The 14,002-nt window shown below is 44.7% G+C and overlaps 1 protein-coding gene across 5 annotated transcripts in view; it reads right to left on the reverse strand.

Annotated features, from left to right (window-relative positions):
• The window catches only part of AK5 (adenylate kinase 5), a 243,652-nt gene that overhangs the window by 17,703 nt on the left and 211,947 nt on the right, over nucleotides 1-14,002 (reverse strand). For 4 of the 5 annotated variants that reach the window (XM_082420424.1, XM_082420422.1, XM_082420423.1 and 1 more), the window contains exon 13: nucleotides 2,367-2,555. In XM_082420424.1, the coding sequence (XP_082276550.1) occupies nucleotides 2,367-2,555 (189 nt within the window). Of the gene's footprint in view, nucleotides 1-2,362; nucleotides 2,556-14,002 lie in introns of all 5 variants that reach the window. The other variant, XM_082420425.1, reaches the window with a different exon arrangement.

Consider the following 14,002-nt stretch of genomic DNA (forward strand, 5'->3'; position numbering starts at 1 on the left):
ACTAGGCCGCCCTGTGCTGTCTCTGCTCCAGGTGGGGGAGGAAGGCTGTTCATCTCTGCAGCTGCGTGGCTGAGGACAGACCCGGGCAGAGGCAGGGACAAAGCAGCTTCTTCAGAGAGGCCCTCTGGGAGTCCTGAGGGCTGGAGCCCGCGCTGTTCCGGAGTCAGGGCTGGAGTGGTTTTAAATATTTGCCAGGTGGATCATACATGTTACCTCACCACAGACCCAACAGCCAGCATCTCCAAAATGCGGTTGGGGGGAGCTGCAGAGATGAGCCGCATGGGACGGGAAACTCCCTTTCCCATTAACTTAGATATTAAATTTCTAAGGAGGATTTCAGAAATCAGCTTTATCTGAGAACTCGGTTAGCCCCGCATGCACGTGCCAATCATTTGTGAGTGTGTAGAATTTAGGTTGGAATAATACAGGAGAGAGGTAAAAGGGCTTTTCTGACTCTGAATTACTTAGGGACTTTTCTCACCTCTGCAAATCTTGAAAGTGGAAGGTAATTTCCACGTGTGTTCTAGGCAGCACGAAGGGTGGAAATCACCAATCCTGGAAAGGCCTCTGCCACCTGAATTCTTAAGACCCTGCTCTTACATAGTGCACTTTTTGTTTGCTTGTTTCTAAAGATCTAGATCTTTGTTTTATGTAGCAACCAGAGGTTACGTGAAGTACAGCAAATAGGATTCGTCTTGCTCAAGTCCTAGCAATTGGAAGGAGCTGCCTGGCGCGCTGTGCTGACAACATCACGAGGCCACGTCTGGGTCTTGAGGAAAGCGCCACGATGGCTTGGCAGTGTCTGCTGTGGGTGCAGAAGGCGGGGATGACGGCTGTCATGTCACACACATGACATCTCTGAGTTAAATCATGGAGCACCTTTCAGATTCGACACAGGGCTAAGTTCGTAGGAGTCTGGAAAATGGACCATTAACAGGCTCAGAAGATAAGAATTCATTATCAGTGGTTTTCCCCAAGGAATGGATCTTGTAGCTGTCTCCGAGACAAGTTTGTTATTGATTGACTGATGTCTCCTTTTAACTTCCTGGGAAAAGCAGAGAGTAGCCGTTCGCTCTCTCTCCTCTGCGTTGGGTCCTCAGGGTTTGGTCCCTGGACACTCCCCAGCCTCCCAGTGGTCTCCTGGCCTGACCTTCTTGGGACCCATTCTCCACAAGGCTGATGGAGGGAGCTTGCTAAACGGAAACCCTGACTATGTCTGTCCCCTTTGGTCGTTCCCGCCATCATCCTCAGGATAATTATTTGCTCCTACGATAGGTTCATCTCGATCTGGTCCTTGCTTGCCTCTCCACCTCCACCTCTTGTCCCTCGTTTCCTTGGCACTGTAGGTCACAGCTGAGCTCCTTCTGTGTGAGGGGCTCTGCTCCCCTTATGGCACCCGCACCTCGGGCTCAGCTTAGTTCTCCTCTGGTGACCTTCCTCAACGCCTTCTGCCTCCCCTCAGACCAGCTTAAAGGGCCCTTGGAACTCACTCTGTGCTCGCTTTGACCCCACACTGTGATCCCAGGTGTGTCTCTCTCCCCTACTAAACCCTAGGCTCTAGCAGGCAAGAACCGCATCTTATCACCTGCATCCAAACCACCAGGGCAGTGGATGGTCCATAGGAGGTGCTTGATACACAGTTATTAAATGAGTGAATGAATGGGGATTGGGTAGTTTTCCCAAATTCATGAACTTAACAGGGACTCAGCATGGATTAGCGCTCGTGATCATTGAGTTGACACCACCCTTTTCCTCATTGTTTCACCTCATCTGCTCTCCTGGCCCCATATGTTGCTTCTCCCAATAACACTAGTCATTGCAAGAAACTGAGGCAGCCAAGGGCCAATTATGAACTAGGCAAAAATCTAGAAATGCAAAGTTGTTGAATTTTAGATCTAGACGAGACCTTCTGGATCCTCCTGTGCAGCTGAGGTCTGGGAGGCAGAACTTATGTCTCATCCACGCCTCCCTCCCTTCCTCCCTCCCTTCCTCCCTCCATCCCTCCCTCCCTCTCCCCTCCTCTCCCTCCCCCTCCCTCTCCCCTCCCTCCCCCCTCCCTTCCTCCCTCCCTTCTCCCCCTCCCTCCCTGCCTCCCTCCCTCCTTCCCTCTCTCCCTCTTTCTTGGAAATAGGACCGTTTCCAGCAACCATAATGGCATCTATAAACATTGTATGGCCAGGTTTTCATGGTCCTTATGATGACATACAAAAGTGAAAAGAGTAAGCGACCCACATTTTGGCCCAAATTGTGCAGCTGTATGCAGTTCTAATTCCAAGATCCCCTAACCGAAATTTCCTATTTTTTTCTCTTTTTTTGAAAAAAAAGTGGGTGGCTGGTTCATTTTGGGGGGCTGTGAGGTGACTCACCTTATGTAGCTGCGTTTTCGTCTCATAGTAGGCGACCATGGGGATGGAGGCCCGGTAGTAGGTCTCAAGGCGCTTGGTGAGAGCGGTTCTGTCGTCCGCGCGCGGGCCACTCCCGCTCCTCTGGAGAAGGCGGTTGGTCATGGTGTCTGCCGAGCAGTCCATACAGATCACCAAGCGAGGGTCTCCAATCTGGGGATGGGGAGGGGGCACAACACGCTCAGAAATTCCACTCAGCGAGGTTCTGGGAAGACCTGGGATCCCTAGTTCTTTACTTCTGCTTCCTCTCAGGGTCCCAGACCTACATTGTGGCAGAGTTGGGACAGGACATCACGGCTCCTTATTTCCACGTCAGCGGCTTTCCACAATCTGTCCTCCACACTAAGGGGAGCAGTGTGTGTGTGTGTGTGTGTGTGTGTGTGTGTGTGTGTATGTGTATGTAGTGTTTCCTCCTGGGAGCCCTGCCTGACCTACCAAGACAAGCTAATCACCTCCTTCTGTGTCCACCACTGTGCCTTACATGAGCCTCCAGGAGCGCACTGTGGCTGTGTCTGTACTGCGTGGGGGTCAGGAGAGCACAATGGTTGAGCACACAGAGGTTCGAGTCAGGCTGCTGAGGGTCAAATCCTGGTGTGGTGACTTGTCTACAAGACGGTCTTCATTGATTCATTACCTCCATGTACTTTAAGCTCTTCCCCTCATTGAGACATAGAGCCCATTCCTCTACCTCCTTGAATCTGAGCTGAACTGTAACTGACCAACAGAACATGGTAGAAATGATGCCACATGCTTTTATTTTTTATTTATTTATTTAATAACTTTTAACATCTTTATTGGAGTATAATTGCTTTACAATGGTGTGTTAGTTTCTGCTGTATAACAAGAGTGAATCAGCTATATATATACATATATACCCATATCCCCTCCCTCTTGCGTCTCCCTCCCACCCTCCCTATCCCACCCCTCTAGGTGGTCACAAAGCACCGAGCTGATCTCCCTGTGCTATGCAGCTGCTTCCCACTAGCTATCTATTTTACATTTGGTAGTGTATATATGTCCATGCCACTCTCTCACTTCGTCCCAGCTTACCCTTCCCCCTCCCCATGTCCTCAAGTCCATTCTCTACGTCTGCGTCCTTATTCCTGTCTTGCCCCTAGGTTCTTCAGAACATTTTTTTTTTAGATTCCATATATATGTGTTAGCATACGGTATTTGTTTTTCTCTTTCTGACTTACTTCACTCTGTATGACAGACTCTAGGTCCATCCACCTCACTACAAATAATTCAATTTCATTTCTTTTTATGGCTGAGTAATATTCCATTGTATATATGTGCCACATCTCCTTTATCCTTTCATCTGTCGATGGACACTTAGGTTGCTTCCATGTCCTGGCTATTGTAAAGCCACATGCTTTTAGAAGCAAGATCATAAGAAGTTTTGCAGTTCCTGCCTGGTCAACTGCCACCTAAGATGTCCAATGACTCTGACTGCTAGGCTGGGAGGAAGCCCAAGCTAGCCACACAGAGAGGCCATGTGGACAGAGATGCCTGACCAGACCTTGGCTGTTGTAGACATCCCAGCCCCTGCTCCAGACATGTCTACTCAGCCTTACCAACTATCTGACTGCAACTGAATAAAGGACCTCAAGTGAGAACCAGCCAGCTGAGCCCATCAACCCCCAGAACCCTATTAGAGAACATAACAAATTGTTTTTTTAAGTTACCTGACTTCATCATTAACTAAAAGTGTCACTCAACTTCTCTGCACCCCCAACTTTCTCATTTGTTCAATGAGCATGATCACAGAATTGCTGTGAGGATTAAATACAATTAAATAAGGTAATGTAAGTAGATTGCTTGGCATATGGAAACACTTGGTAAGTATCAGCCACTATGCTTATTTCCCATATTGAGCTATGATCTCTTTCTTTGTGTGTAGGCGTTAGGAATGCTCAGCTCCTGATTCCAAATCTTGTATATAGTAGGTAACAAAGAAATGTTTTCATGAATGAGTGATAGTGTATGATCAGTAGTGTGTCTCTCCCCATCTCCCCATCCTTCCCTTAAAGTGTTCTTTTGCTTCTGATGTCTCTCTCTGGAGGATACCAACCTTGCCTCCACTACCAATCTCAACCCTGGATCAGAAGAAATTGTTGCTCTCTTCTGATCTTGCCATGTAAACGAAAGTTTACCGCCCCACTGTGGAAAGCACCTGGGAGGGATGGGAACAAAGTCAGGGTAGGCGAGGACTTTAAGACAACACGCAGAGTCGTAAGTTGTCAGTAAGTGCTGTTCAATGATTTATCTACCGCCTCTGAAGGATGTACTTTAAGAAACAGAGTGGAAAAATTCTCCAAAATAAACCTCTGGAACATGTCATCTAACTCTTCTGTCTTTATTAATTGGAAGAAAAAAAAAAGAGCATTTGAGCAGTAAGAAAGCTGGGTGAAAGTTTAGAAGACAATGACCCTTGTCCACCAGCAGAGGGCGAGCTTGGGAGGCAGCCTAGGGCTCAGTTACAGAGTTCGGCTCCTGGAGCAGTTTCCGGCCGGGGTTGTGTTTGGAGACTGGGCGATTTTTCTTACTGTGGCGGTTTTCAGGCCACTTGTGAGGACACGGACGACAATTCAGGGACTCATTCAGGTACAAACAGAGATAATGTGTGTCTGAGCAGGAGCTGGCAGTGAATGAACCGAAATAAGTGCAGGACAGAGAGGGAGCTTCCACCTTGATTCTCAAAGTGTGGGCTGTGAACCGGCAGCACAGGCTTCATCTGGGAGCTTGTTAGAAATGCAGATGCTCAGGCACCATCCTCGACCTGCTGACTCTGCATTTTAAGAAGATTCCCAGGTGATGCTTCACAAAATAATACCTTGAGAAGATTGGGGTTTGACCCAACCTATTTCTCCTGGAGTCAGCACTCCCTTCCTACATAAAAAGCTGTCGAGCAGCCATTCCATTTGGAAGTGGCCTGTACCACTGATTCTTTTTTTTTTAATTAATAGATTTTAAGTTTTAGGTTTATGGGAAAATTGAGCAGATAGTACAGAAAGTTACCATATAATTCCCCTCCCCTGGTTTCCCTTATTATGTCTTTAGGGTGGTACATCTGTTACAATTAATGAAACAATACTGAAGCAGTAACTGAAGTCCATAGTTGACATTAAAGTTCATCCTTTGTGTTGTACATTCTGCGGGTTTTGACAATTGCACCATGTCATGATCCACCATTATAGCATAATACGTAATACTTTCACCCCTCTGAAAATCTCCTGTGCTCTTCCTATTCATTCCTCCCTCTCTCTCCTCCCTAACCCTGGCAACTACTGATCATTTTTTAACTGTTTCTATAGAATTGCCTTTCCCAGAATATCATATTGCTGAACTCATCCAGTGTGTAGCCTTTTCAGGCTGGCTTCTTTCACTTAACCATATGCATTTAAGTTTCTTCCATGTCCTTTCATGGCTTCAGAGCTCATTTCTTCCACTGATGCTTTTAACACCTAAAAGTTTTTGAAATGTTTGAGTGAAATACCATTCAATCATTTTTCAAAACGCTTTGATATATTCCTTTAGAAAGTCCCTTGGAGTAGCTCTGCCTTTTTTCCCTGGACCATGGTTAGCCTCTAACACAGCAGTCCCCAACCTTTTTGGCACCAGGGATGCTTTCGTGGAAGACAATTTTTCCACGGACCCATGGGGCGGAGGCGGGGGGATGGTTCAGGCGGTAATACGAGCAATGGGGAGCCATGGGGGGCGATGGGGAGCCATGGGGGGCGATGGGGAGCGGCAGAGGAAGCTTCGCTCGCTCACCCCCACTCACCTCCTGCTGCGTGGCCCGGTTCCTAACAGGCCGAGGACCCGTACCAGTCTGCGTCCTGGGGGCTGGGGACCCCTGCTCTAACATCCCGTGGAGGGGAGAACAGAGAACTCTGTCCTTGTCTGGATGAGTCACAGAGACTTGGGGACAACTCCATGTCCCCAGCACTCCCCTGCTGGCTGCCTGGAATTCTGCCACAGCAGTACTGGGCTCTTCATGGCCTTCAGGTATTCAGGGGACCCTTATTAGAGCACAAGTACCCTTGGGAGGGCATTGAGATATGTAAGAACATTTCAGCAGCTGGCGCACTGTGCCATCGCTCTAACCCCTGTGGGGAGGAAATGGAGGCCCACAGAGGTTAACTTGCCCCAAATCACTGAGCACTAGTTAGTGGCAGTCCTGAGCCAGCTGCGTGTAACTCCAAAGCCTGGTGACTTCACCCTAGTGGAGGGTGCCAGAGCCTTCAGAATGGGACTCAGGCCAGATGACTGCTGGGCCAAGTGGAGCCAGGAGAGGAGGGTGGGGTAGTAGGAAAAGAAGTGGACGGTGTCAGAGGCGATTTAATTTTATTTTGCAGAAACTTGCTTTTGCTGCCTCTGGGGATCTAGCTGGGATCAGCGCTCACTCCAGCTGAGAGCAGCCCACCAGGATGAGGATGTCAGCTGACTTGTGATGATGGCTTTGCCTGGAGAATTCCAGCAGGTAGAGCAGGAGGAGGCGTTTACCCTGCTCTCCTCTGACCCCCACTTTAGTTTTCTTCTGATTAAGTCAGGACACGGGTTAGGCCATATTACCAGTAGGCAGGGTCCTGCCATTCAGGAGCTCTCTATGGTTCAGGGTACCAGCTTTCTTGTTCTCTCTGGGTGCCTCAGTTTCCTCATTTTAAATGAGGATGACAAGAGTTTCTGCCTCATAGGACGGCTGCCGAGGATTAAATGAGTTAATACATGGCCCATTTCCAGCACTGCATAAATGTGAGCTAATGTTATTTAATGTGGGCCTGGCAATATTCATTTTCATCCCTTTGCACTTTGTAAAAGCCCCTGTTGGTCAGATTTGAATTTAGAAAGAGTCAGAGGCCCCACCTGTGCTTTTAGCCTAAGTTGTGCACTTCAGTGCATCTACCAGCCTCACTGCACTGGGAGGTAAGGCCCGGCTAACAACAGAGCCACAGGCCTATTTCCCATTTGCTCTCATTCCTGAGCTTTATGCTCTTGGGGAACCTCAGTAGAGGAGGGGTGATGGGGTCATTCCAGCATTGCTGAACACGCAACCCTAATAATAATAATACCACCCCATCGCCACCGTAACGTCTGCCCTGGTGCTGCCATTACATAGCTCAAAATTCTGCAATGAACTGGAAGTTGGAAGAAGAGAGTGGAGGGGCTTCCCTAGTGGTGCAGTGGTTGAGAATCCGCCTGCCAATGCAGGGCACACGGGTTCGAGCCCTGGTGCGGGAAGATCCCACATGCCGCGGAGCAACTGGGCCCGTGAGCCACAACTGCTGAGCCTGCGCGTCTGGAGCCTGTGCTCCGCAACAAGAGAAGCCGCGATAGTGAGAGGCCCGTGCACCGCGATGAATAGTGGCCCCCGCTCGCCGCCACTAGAGAAAGCCTTCACACAGAAACGAAGACCCAACACAGCCGTAAATAAATAAATAAATAAACAAATTTAAAATTTCCTTTCTCTTCTTTAAAAAAAAAAAAAAAAAAAGAAGAGAGTGGAAAATCTCAAGTGGCAAATCCCGAGGTGGTCCCAAGGCTTGCCATAATTCCAAACCACTAGGACACACCAACTAGAAAGTTCCTTGGCCAGACTCATAACCTTTTTTTTTTTTTTTTTGCTAAGAGTTCATTCCGAAGATTAGAATACACTTATAAACAGAATCACTGATTCTGTAGATGAACAGTGTTATGAGACAGTTCAGAGCTCTCAGGCAGAGGGATACACTCATTATCCACGCGTCCAGGAAACTCATCTGCATAGTCAGGCTAAGGGCAGAATTTCAGCTAAGAGGCTTCTGGGAGGAAAAGGCAAGAGCAAACCCGTGCATTTCACTTCTGTTAACATGTGTTTAGCTTGGCTGCTGAAATGTTGGGTCAACACAGGAAAGTGTTTCGATTTCACACCAGGGAGTCAGGCTAAGCACACACCCTCCTTGAGATGAGAATAATCTATAAAGTGGGGATAATAATACCTACTGAATAGGATTGTAAAGATTAATACAATGAATACAATCCTGAATAGGATTGTAAAGATTAATACAATGACATGTGTAAAGCATGTAGTTCAATTCTGGGCACATTTTAAGTGCTCAAAAAATAACAGCTATTATTCAGATAGTTATGTATCCTGTATGATTTTAACTGCATGAAAATAGGTAGAACCAAGACCGGAAGAACAGACATCAGACTGTTATCTCTGGGTGGTTAGTTAGTCTTTGTTTTACATTTTCCTGTATTGTCTCATATCTATATAATTCCTACTTCTATAATCAGAAAAAATATACATAATTTTGAAAAAAAACCATAACAATTTATTGAACATCATATGCAGGCTTATACATATATAAGGCACATTTCAAGGATTTCAGCCAATCCTCCCAACAAGCACTGAGGTAGCAATTTTTTCTTTTTTTAACTGAAATATATTTGACATACAATATTATGTTCATTTCAGGTGTACTACATAATGCTTTAACACTCGCATACCTTATGAAATGATCACCATGATGAGTCTAGTTACCATCTCTCCTCATACAAAGTTATTACGATATTACTGGCCGTATTCCCTATGCTGTATATTATATCCCTGTGACTTATTTATTATATAACTGGAGGTTTGTACATCTTAATCCCCTTCACTTTTTTGCCCACTCCGCATCCCCTCCCTTCTGGCAACCACCTGTTTGTTCTCTGTATCTGTGAATCTGTTTTTGTTTTGGTTTGTTTGTTTGGTTTTTTGGATTCCACATATAAATAGATCATGAGGTATTTGTCTTTCTCTGTCTGACTCATCTCACTTAGCAAAATACCCTGTAAATCCATCTATGTTGTTGCAAATGACAAGATTTCTTTTCTTTCTTTCTTTTTTTTTTTAATGGCTGGAGGTAGCTATTTTCCACCTATATTTTATAGAAGAGGAAATTAAACTATGTATAGTTAAATGACTTGTCTTGGACTTATAAAGCCAGGCTCTAAATACAGGCCTGTGCCACGAAGTGACTAAAACCGGGGGTTCGCAAATCGGTTGGGATCTGGTGGTTAGAAACTCCAACTCCTCCTTCATATTCCTTCTCTCTCTCTCTCTCTCTCTCACACACACACACACACACACACACACACACACACACACACACAGTGACAACCTTCCCTTCCTTAACACACTATGTTGGATACTGAAGGCACAGATCATTAATTCGATGGGGGGAAAACTAGGCTTGGGAACAGAAGATAGGGTGGTAATAGAGAAAGCACATACAGACTTAACCCTAAGCTGTGGACATGAGTTTGCACTTGGTCTTTAGTGGTGTTGTGTATGGTAGCCAAGCAGATCCTCAAAGGACCTGCCTCTCAGAGCAAGCAGCTACAGTATGCAAACACATCAGCCTAACTAACTGAACTGGATTTTTTTCAGCCACAGATGGTCCCAAGCATCAGACACATCAGTCTCTGTGATACAGAAGGGCTGGTGACGCGTCTATGGGCTGGAAAACCACCCGTAGGCCTGAATGGGCTTCAAACAGAGTCGCAGGCCTGACAGGTACACAAAAAACACTCACTGTGCTCTCAGCCAGGCTTATTACTCTGAATCTCTGGGGAAAATCGTACATCTGTATTTGTCTTTGCCACATTTCAAATGAATTGCTTGCCTGTAATTTGGAGGGGGCGGTACAAATGATTGAGTCCCTTCAGGGCATAAATGAATCAACAGCGGCTCATTCCGTGTTTGTAGCATCTTTGTTGTTCTGGTCAGGTTTAAAGCAGTGCTTGTCTTGGAGGGCTGGATGTGTTCTCTTGCACACAAGCCAAATTGATATTAGAATCTCTAAATTGCTGTACCCAGGGACAAATCAAGATCACGCTTGATTTTTGCAAACTCCTTCCAGCAGAATGCAAAAGACTGTCTTCGTAGACATCTCACATGAAGGTCGCCGGTTCATAAATGAAAGGGGGCACTTGTATATTTTTGGAAGTGCGTCATGAATTTTAGCATTGGTTGAAACTATCCAGTCATCACGTTGATGACTCTTTATCACTCCTAAGTTCTAGTTAAGCCTCTTATCTGACACTTTCTAAAACCTGTCTGAATGGGACCCACAGTGGGGAAGGAAGTTTTGCTTTACTTTAGGAAGATCGTATGGATGATTTGAATTCATATTTACCCAAAGGCCAGGGATAGACTGGTTGGCCATCTAAAGTCCTGAACTCACCCATCCTGGGTTATAAGCAAAGGAGAAAGGCATGACGGAGCAAGAATTTATGGGCTTGAATGAAATGTGATTGAAAAATGGGTGACCCTAAAGTAGATAATATTTTATAACCTTTTATAGCTTAGGAAACACATTTATATGTGTTACATCATTTGATGCTCACAAAACCCTCTAAATAGGATTTGGCAGCTACATTATTCTCTCTATTTTACAGAGGAGGAATCTGAAGTTGAGTGACATGCCCAGGGTCACACTAATCTATGACCCAGGTGAACATCCAGCTTTTTTGACTCCAGACAGCATAAGTGATGCGCTTTAAAGATGTCACCTTGGGAGGCGCTACATGAGTGCCACAGTGCTGTCACTGCTCCAAACAGTTCGGACCCCATAGGCCTAAGTTCAGATATTTGCCTTCAGACCCAGTTTAAAAAGTTCCCAAAGGAGAACAAAGATCATAATTTTGTTGTTGTTTGCACACAGTAGTTGACAAAAAAGATGCTTATCTTTACCCTACACCTTATTTATCACACTTGGCCATTTGGGGGTTTCAAAGAATATTGTACTACCACTGAGAGCAATTAAAAAAAGACAGTGAAAAGGATATTTTCCCCAGCACTTCCAAGCAAGTTCGTGACCTTTCCTGACTGTCCCAGAGACCCTGCCAGGACTCTCGGACCTTAAGTTCATGGGCAAGGTCAAGTGTGAGATAATCTGGTGGGGTGCTGCCACCTTGAAGCCTGAACCTCAATCAACATTGCTGACTGGCAGCAGTTAGCGCTCATCTCCCTCGTGTGTGTGTGTGTGTTTCTTTTTTTTTAAGGTTTTGCCCTCTTGTGTTTTAATGGCGTGTTTACACAATTGCCCATCTCCAATAAGCAGGGAGCCCCTCAAGGGCCCCTGACCACCCCTTCCTCTTCTCTGGATCTCCCCTCACACTTGGCCTTGCAGAGGCCCTATTCAGAGGTGGTGCAGGAAAGATGCCCTTGTCCCTCAGTTCAAGAGTATCCCCAGGAGCCTTATTTACAGCCTGGACACTGGCTAGAAGATCAGAATAAACAAAAATGTAAGACAATCCACGGAATACTTAATATTGTTAAGATGTCAATACTACAAAAGTGATCTACAGATTTAATGCAATCCCTATCAAAGTTCCAATGACATTTTTTTGTTGTTGTTGCAGAAATAGAAATATGCACCCTAAAATTCATGTGGAATCTCAAGGGACCCTGAATAGCCAAAGCAACCTCGAAAAAGAACAAAGTTGGAGGGCTCTTACTTCCTGATTTAAAAACTATTACAAAGCTACAGTAATCAAGACAGTGTGGTACTGGCATAAAGTCAGTAACTTAGACCAATGGAATATAATATAGAACCCAAAAATGAACTCTCGGATACACGGTCAAATGATTTTTGACAAAGGTTCCAAGACCACTCAATGGGGAAAAAACAGTCTTTTCAATCAGTGGTGTTGGGACAACTGGTCATCTCCATGCAAAGAATAGAGTTGGACCCTTACATTACACTGCATACAAAAATTAGGTCAAAATGGATTAAAGACCTAAATGTAAGAGTGAAAACTGCAAAATTCTTAAGAGAAAACAGGGGAAAAGCTTCATGACACTGGATTTGAAAATAATTTCTTGGACATGATACCAAAAGCACAGGAAACAAAAGCAAAAATAGATAAATTGGATTATATCAAAATTAAAAACCTCTGTGCATCAAAGGACACAATCAACGGAGTAAAATGGCAACCTATGTAATGGGAGAAAATATTAGCAAATCATATATCTGATAGGGGGTTAAAATCCAGAACATACCCCAGACTCCTACAATTCAACAACAAAAACCAAACAACCTGGTTAAAAAATGGGCAAAAGACTTGAACAGACATTTCTCCAAAGAAGACATACAAATGGCCAACAAGCACATGAAAAGATGCTCAACATCATTAATAATTAGGGAAATGCAAACCCAAATCACAATGAGATACCACTTCACACCCATTAGGATGGCTACTATCAAAAAAACAGACAATATGTGTTAGCGGGGATGTAGAGAAACTGAAACCATTATGCACTGTTGGTGGGAATGTAAAATGGTGCAGCCACTATGGCTGGCAGTATGTATGCATATGTATTGATTCCTCAAAAAATTAAAAATAGAATTACCGTATGATCTAGCAATTTCACTTCTGTGTATATACCCAAAAGAGTTGAAAGCAGGGTCTTGAAGAACAATCTGTACACGCACATTCATAGCAGCATTATTTACAATAGGCAAAAAGTTGAAGTAACACAAGTAGCCACCAATGAATGAATGGATAAACAAAATATTATTCATCTTTAACAAGGAAGGAAATTTTAACACATGCTACAACATGAATGAACCTTGAGGACATTATGCTAAATGAAATAAGCCAGTGACAAAAGGACAAATCTGTCTGATTCCACTTATGTGAGGTACCTAGAGTAGTCAATTCATAAAGACAGAAAGTGGAACAGTGGTTGTCGGGGGGTGGGGGACAGAGAAATGGGGAATTTAATAAGTGTAGAGTTTCAGTTTTGCAAGTTGAAAAGAGTTCTGGAGGTTGGTTGCACAACAATACGAATACACTTAACATTACTGAAGTGTACATTTAAAATCAGTTAAGATGGTAAATTTTATGTTCTGTAAATATACAGAACATGGTAAAATATTACCATGATTTAAAAAAGAACTAGAACAATCCTCCCAATTCAATTTTGTAAAAAAGTGGTTGATTATATAGAAGTCTGAGCTCTTAAAGTGGTTTGTTTTGTGGGAGAAGGCTATTTAAATTTCTGGTACATGAGTGCCCATCAGGAACCACCTGGAACTGCCACAGTCCCAGGTGCTGCCACACAAATCCACTTCTCCCTGCTCACCCCCATCTTGTTGATAAAGGCTCCTGAGTTGAGATTCAGAAAGTCAGTCCCGGGGGTTAGAGCCCACCCTTCGCAACTGGGCCAGGGAATTTCTTCTTTGACTCTGGTTGCAAATAGAAAGTGCAAGGGAAGGTGAGCAATTGTCCTTTAAGTATTTAGATACCATCTAAGGAAATTAAGTAAAACAGAGACCAGAAGGAGGTCAAACTAACTCCCAGGGGACACACAAGTACCATTACCCCTAATCAACGTTGCAGTGTTAGAGATGGGTGGAGATGGGCCCCCCAAATCTTAGTCCTACCGGTAGTTGTTACTTACCAGTGAGTTGGCACTTACTAGCTGTGGGGCTGTGGGCAAGTCATGTAACCTCTCTGGGCTTAACTCATCACCTTTACCATGAAGAAAATACCTCCTCTCTCTATCTAAAAGGTTATTAAAAATATATCAAATGAAATAACATATATAAAAATGTTTTTAAAAC

This window comes from Balaenoptera physalus (genome assembly GCF_965194825.1).
Source record: "Balaenoptera physalus genome assembly, chromosome: 1".
Classification (NCBI taxonomy): domain Eukaryota; kingdom Metazoa; phylum Chordata; class Mammalia; order Artiodactyla; family Balaenopteridae; genus Balaenoptera; species Balaenoptera physalus.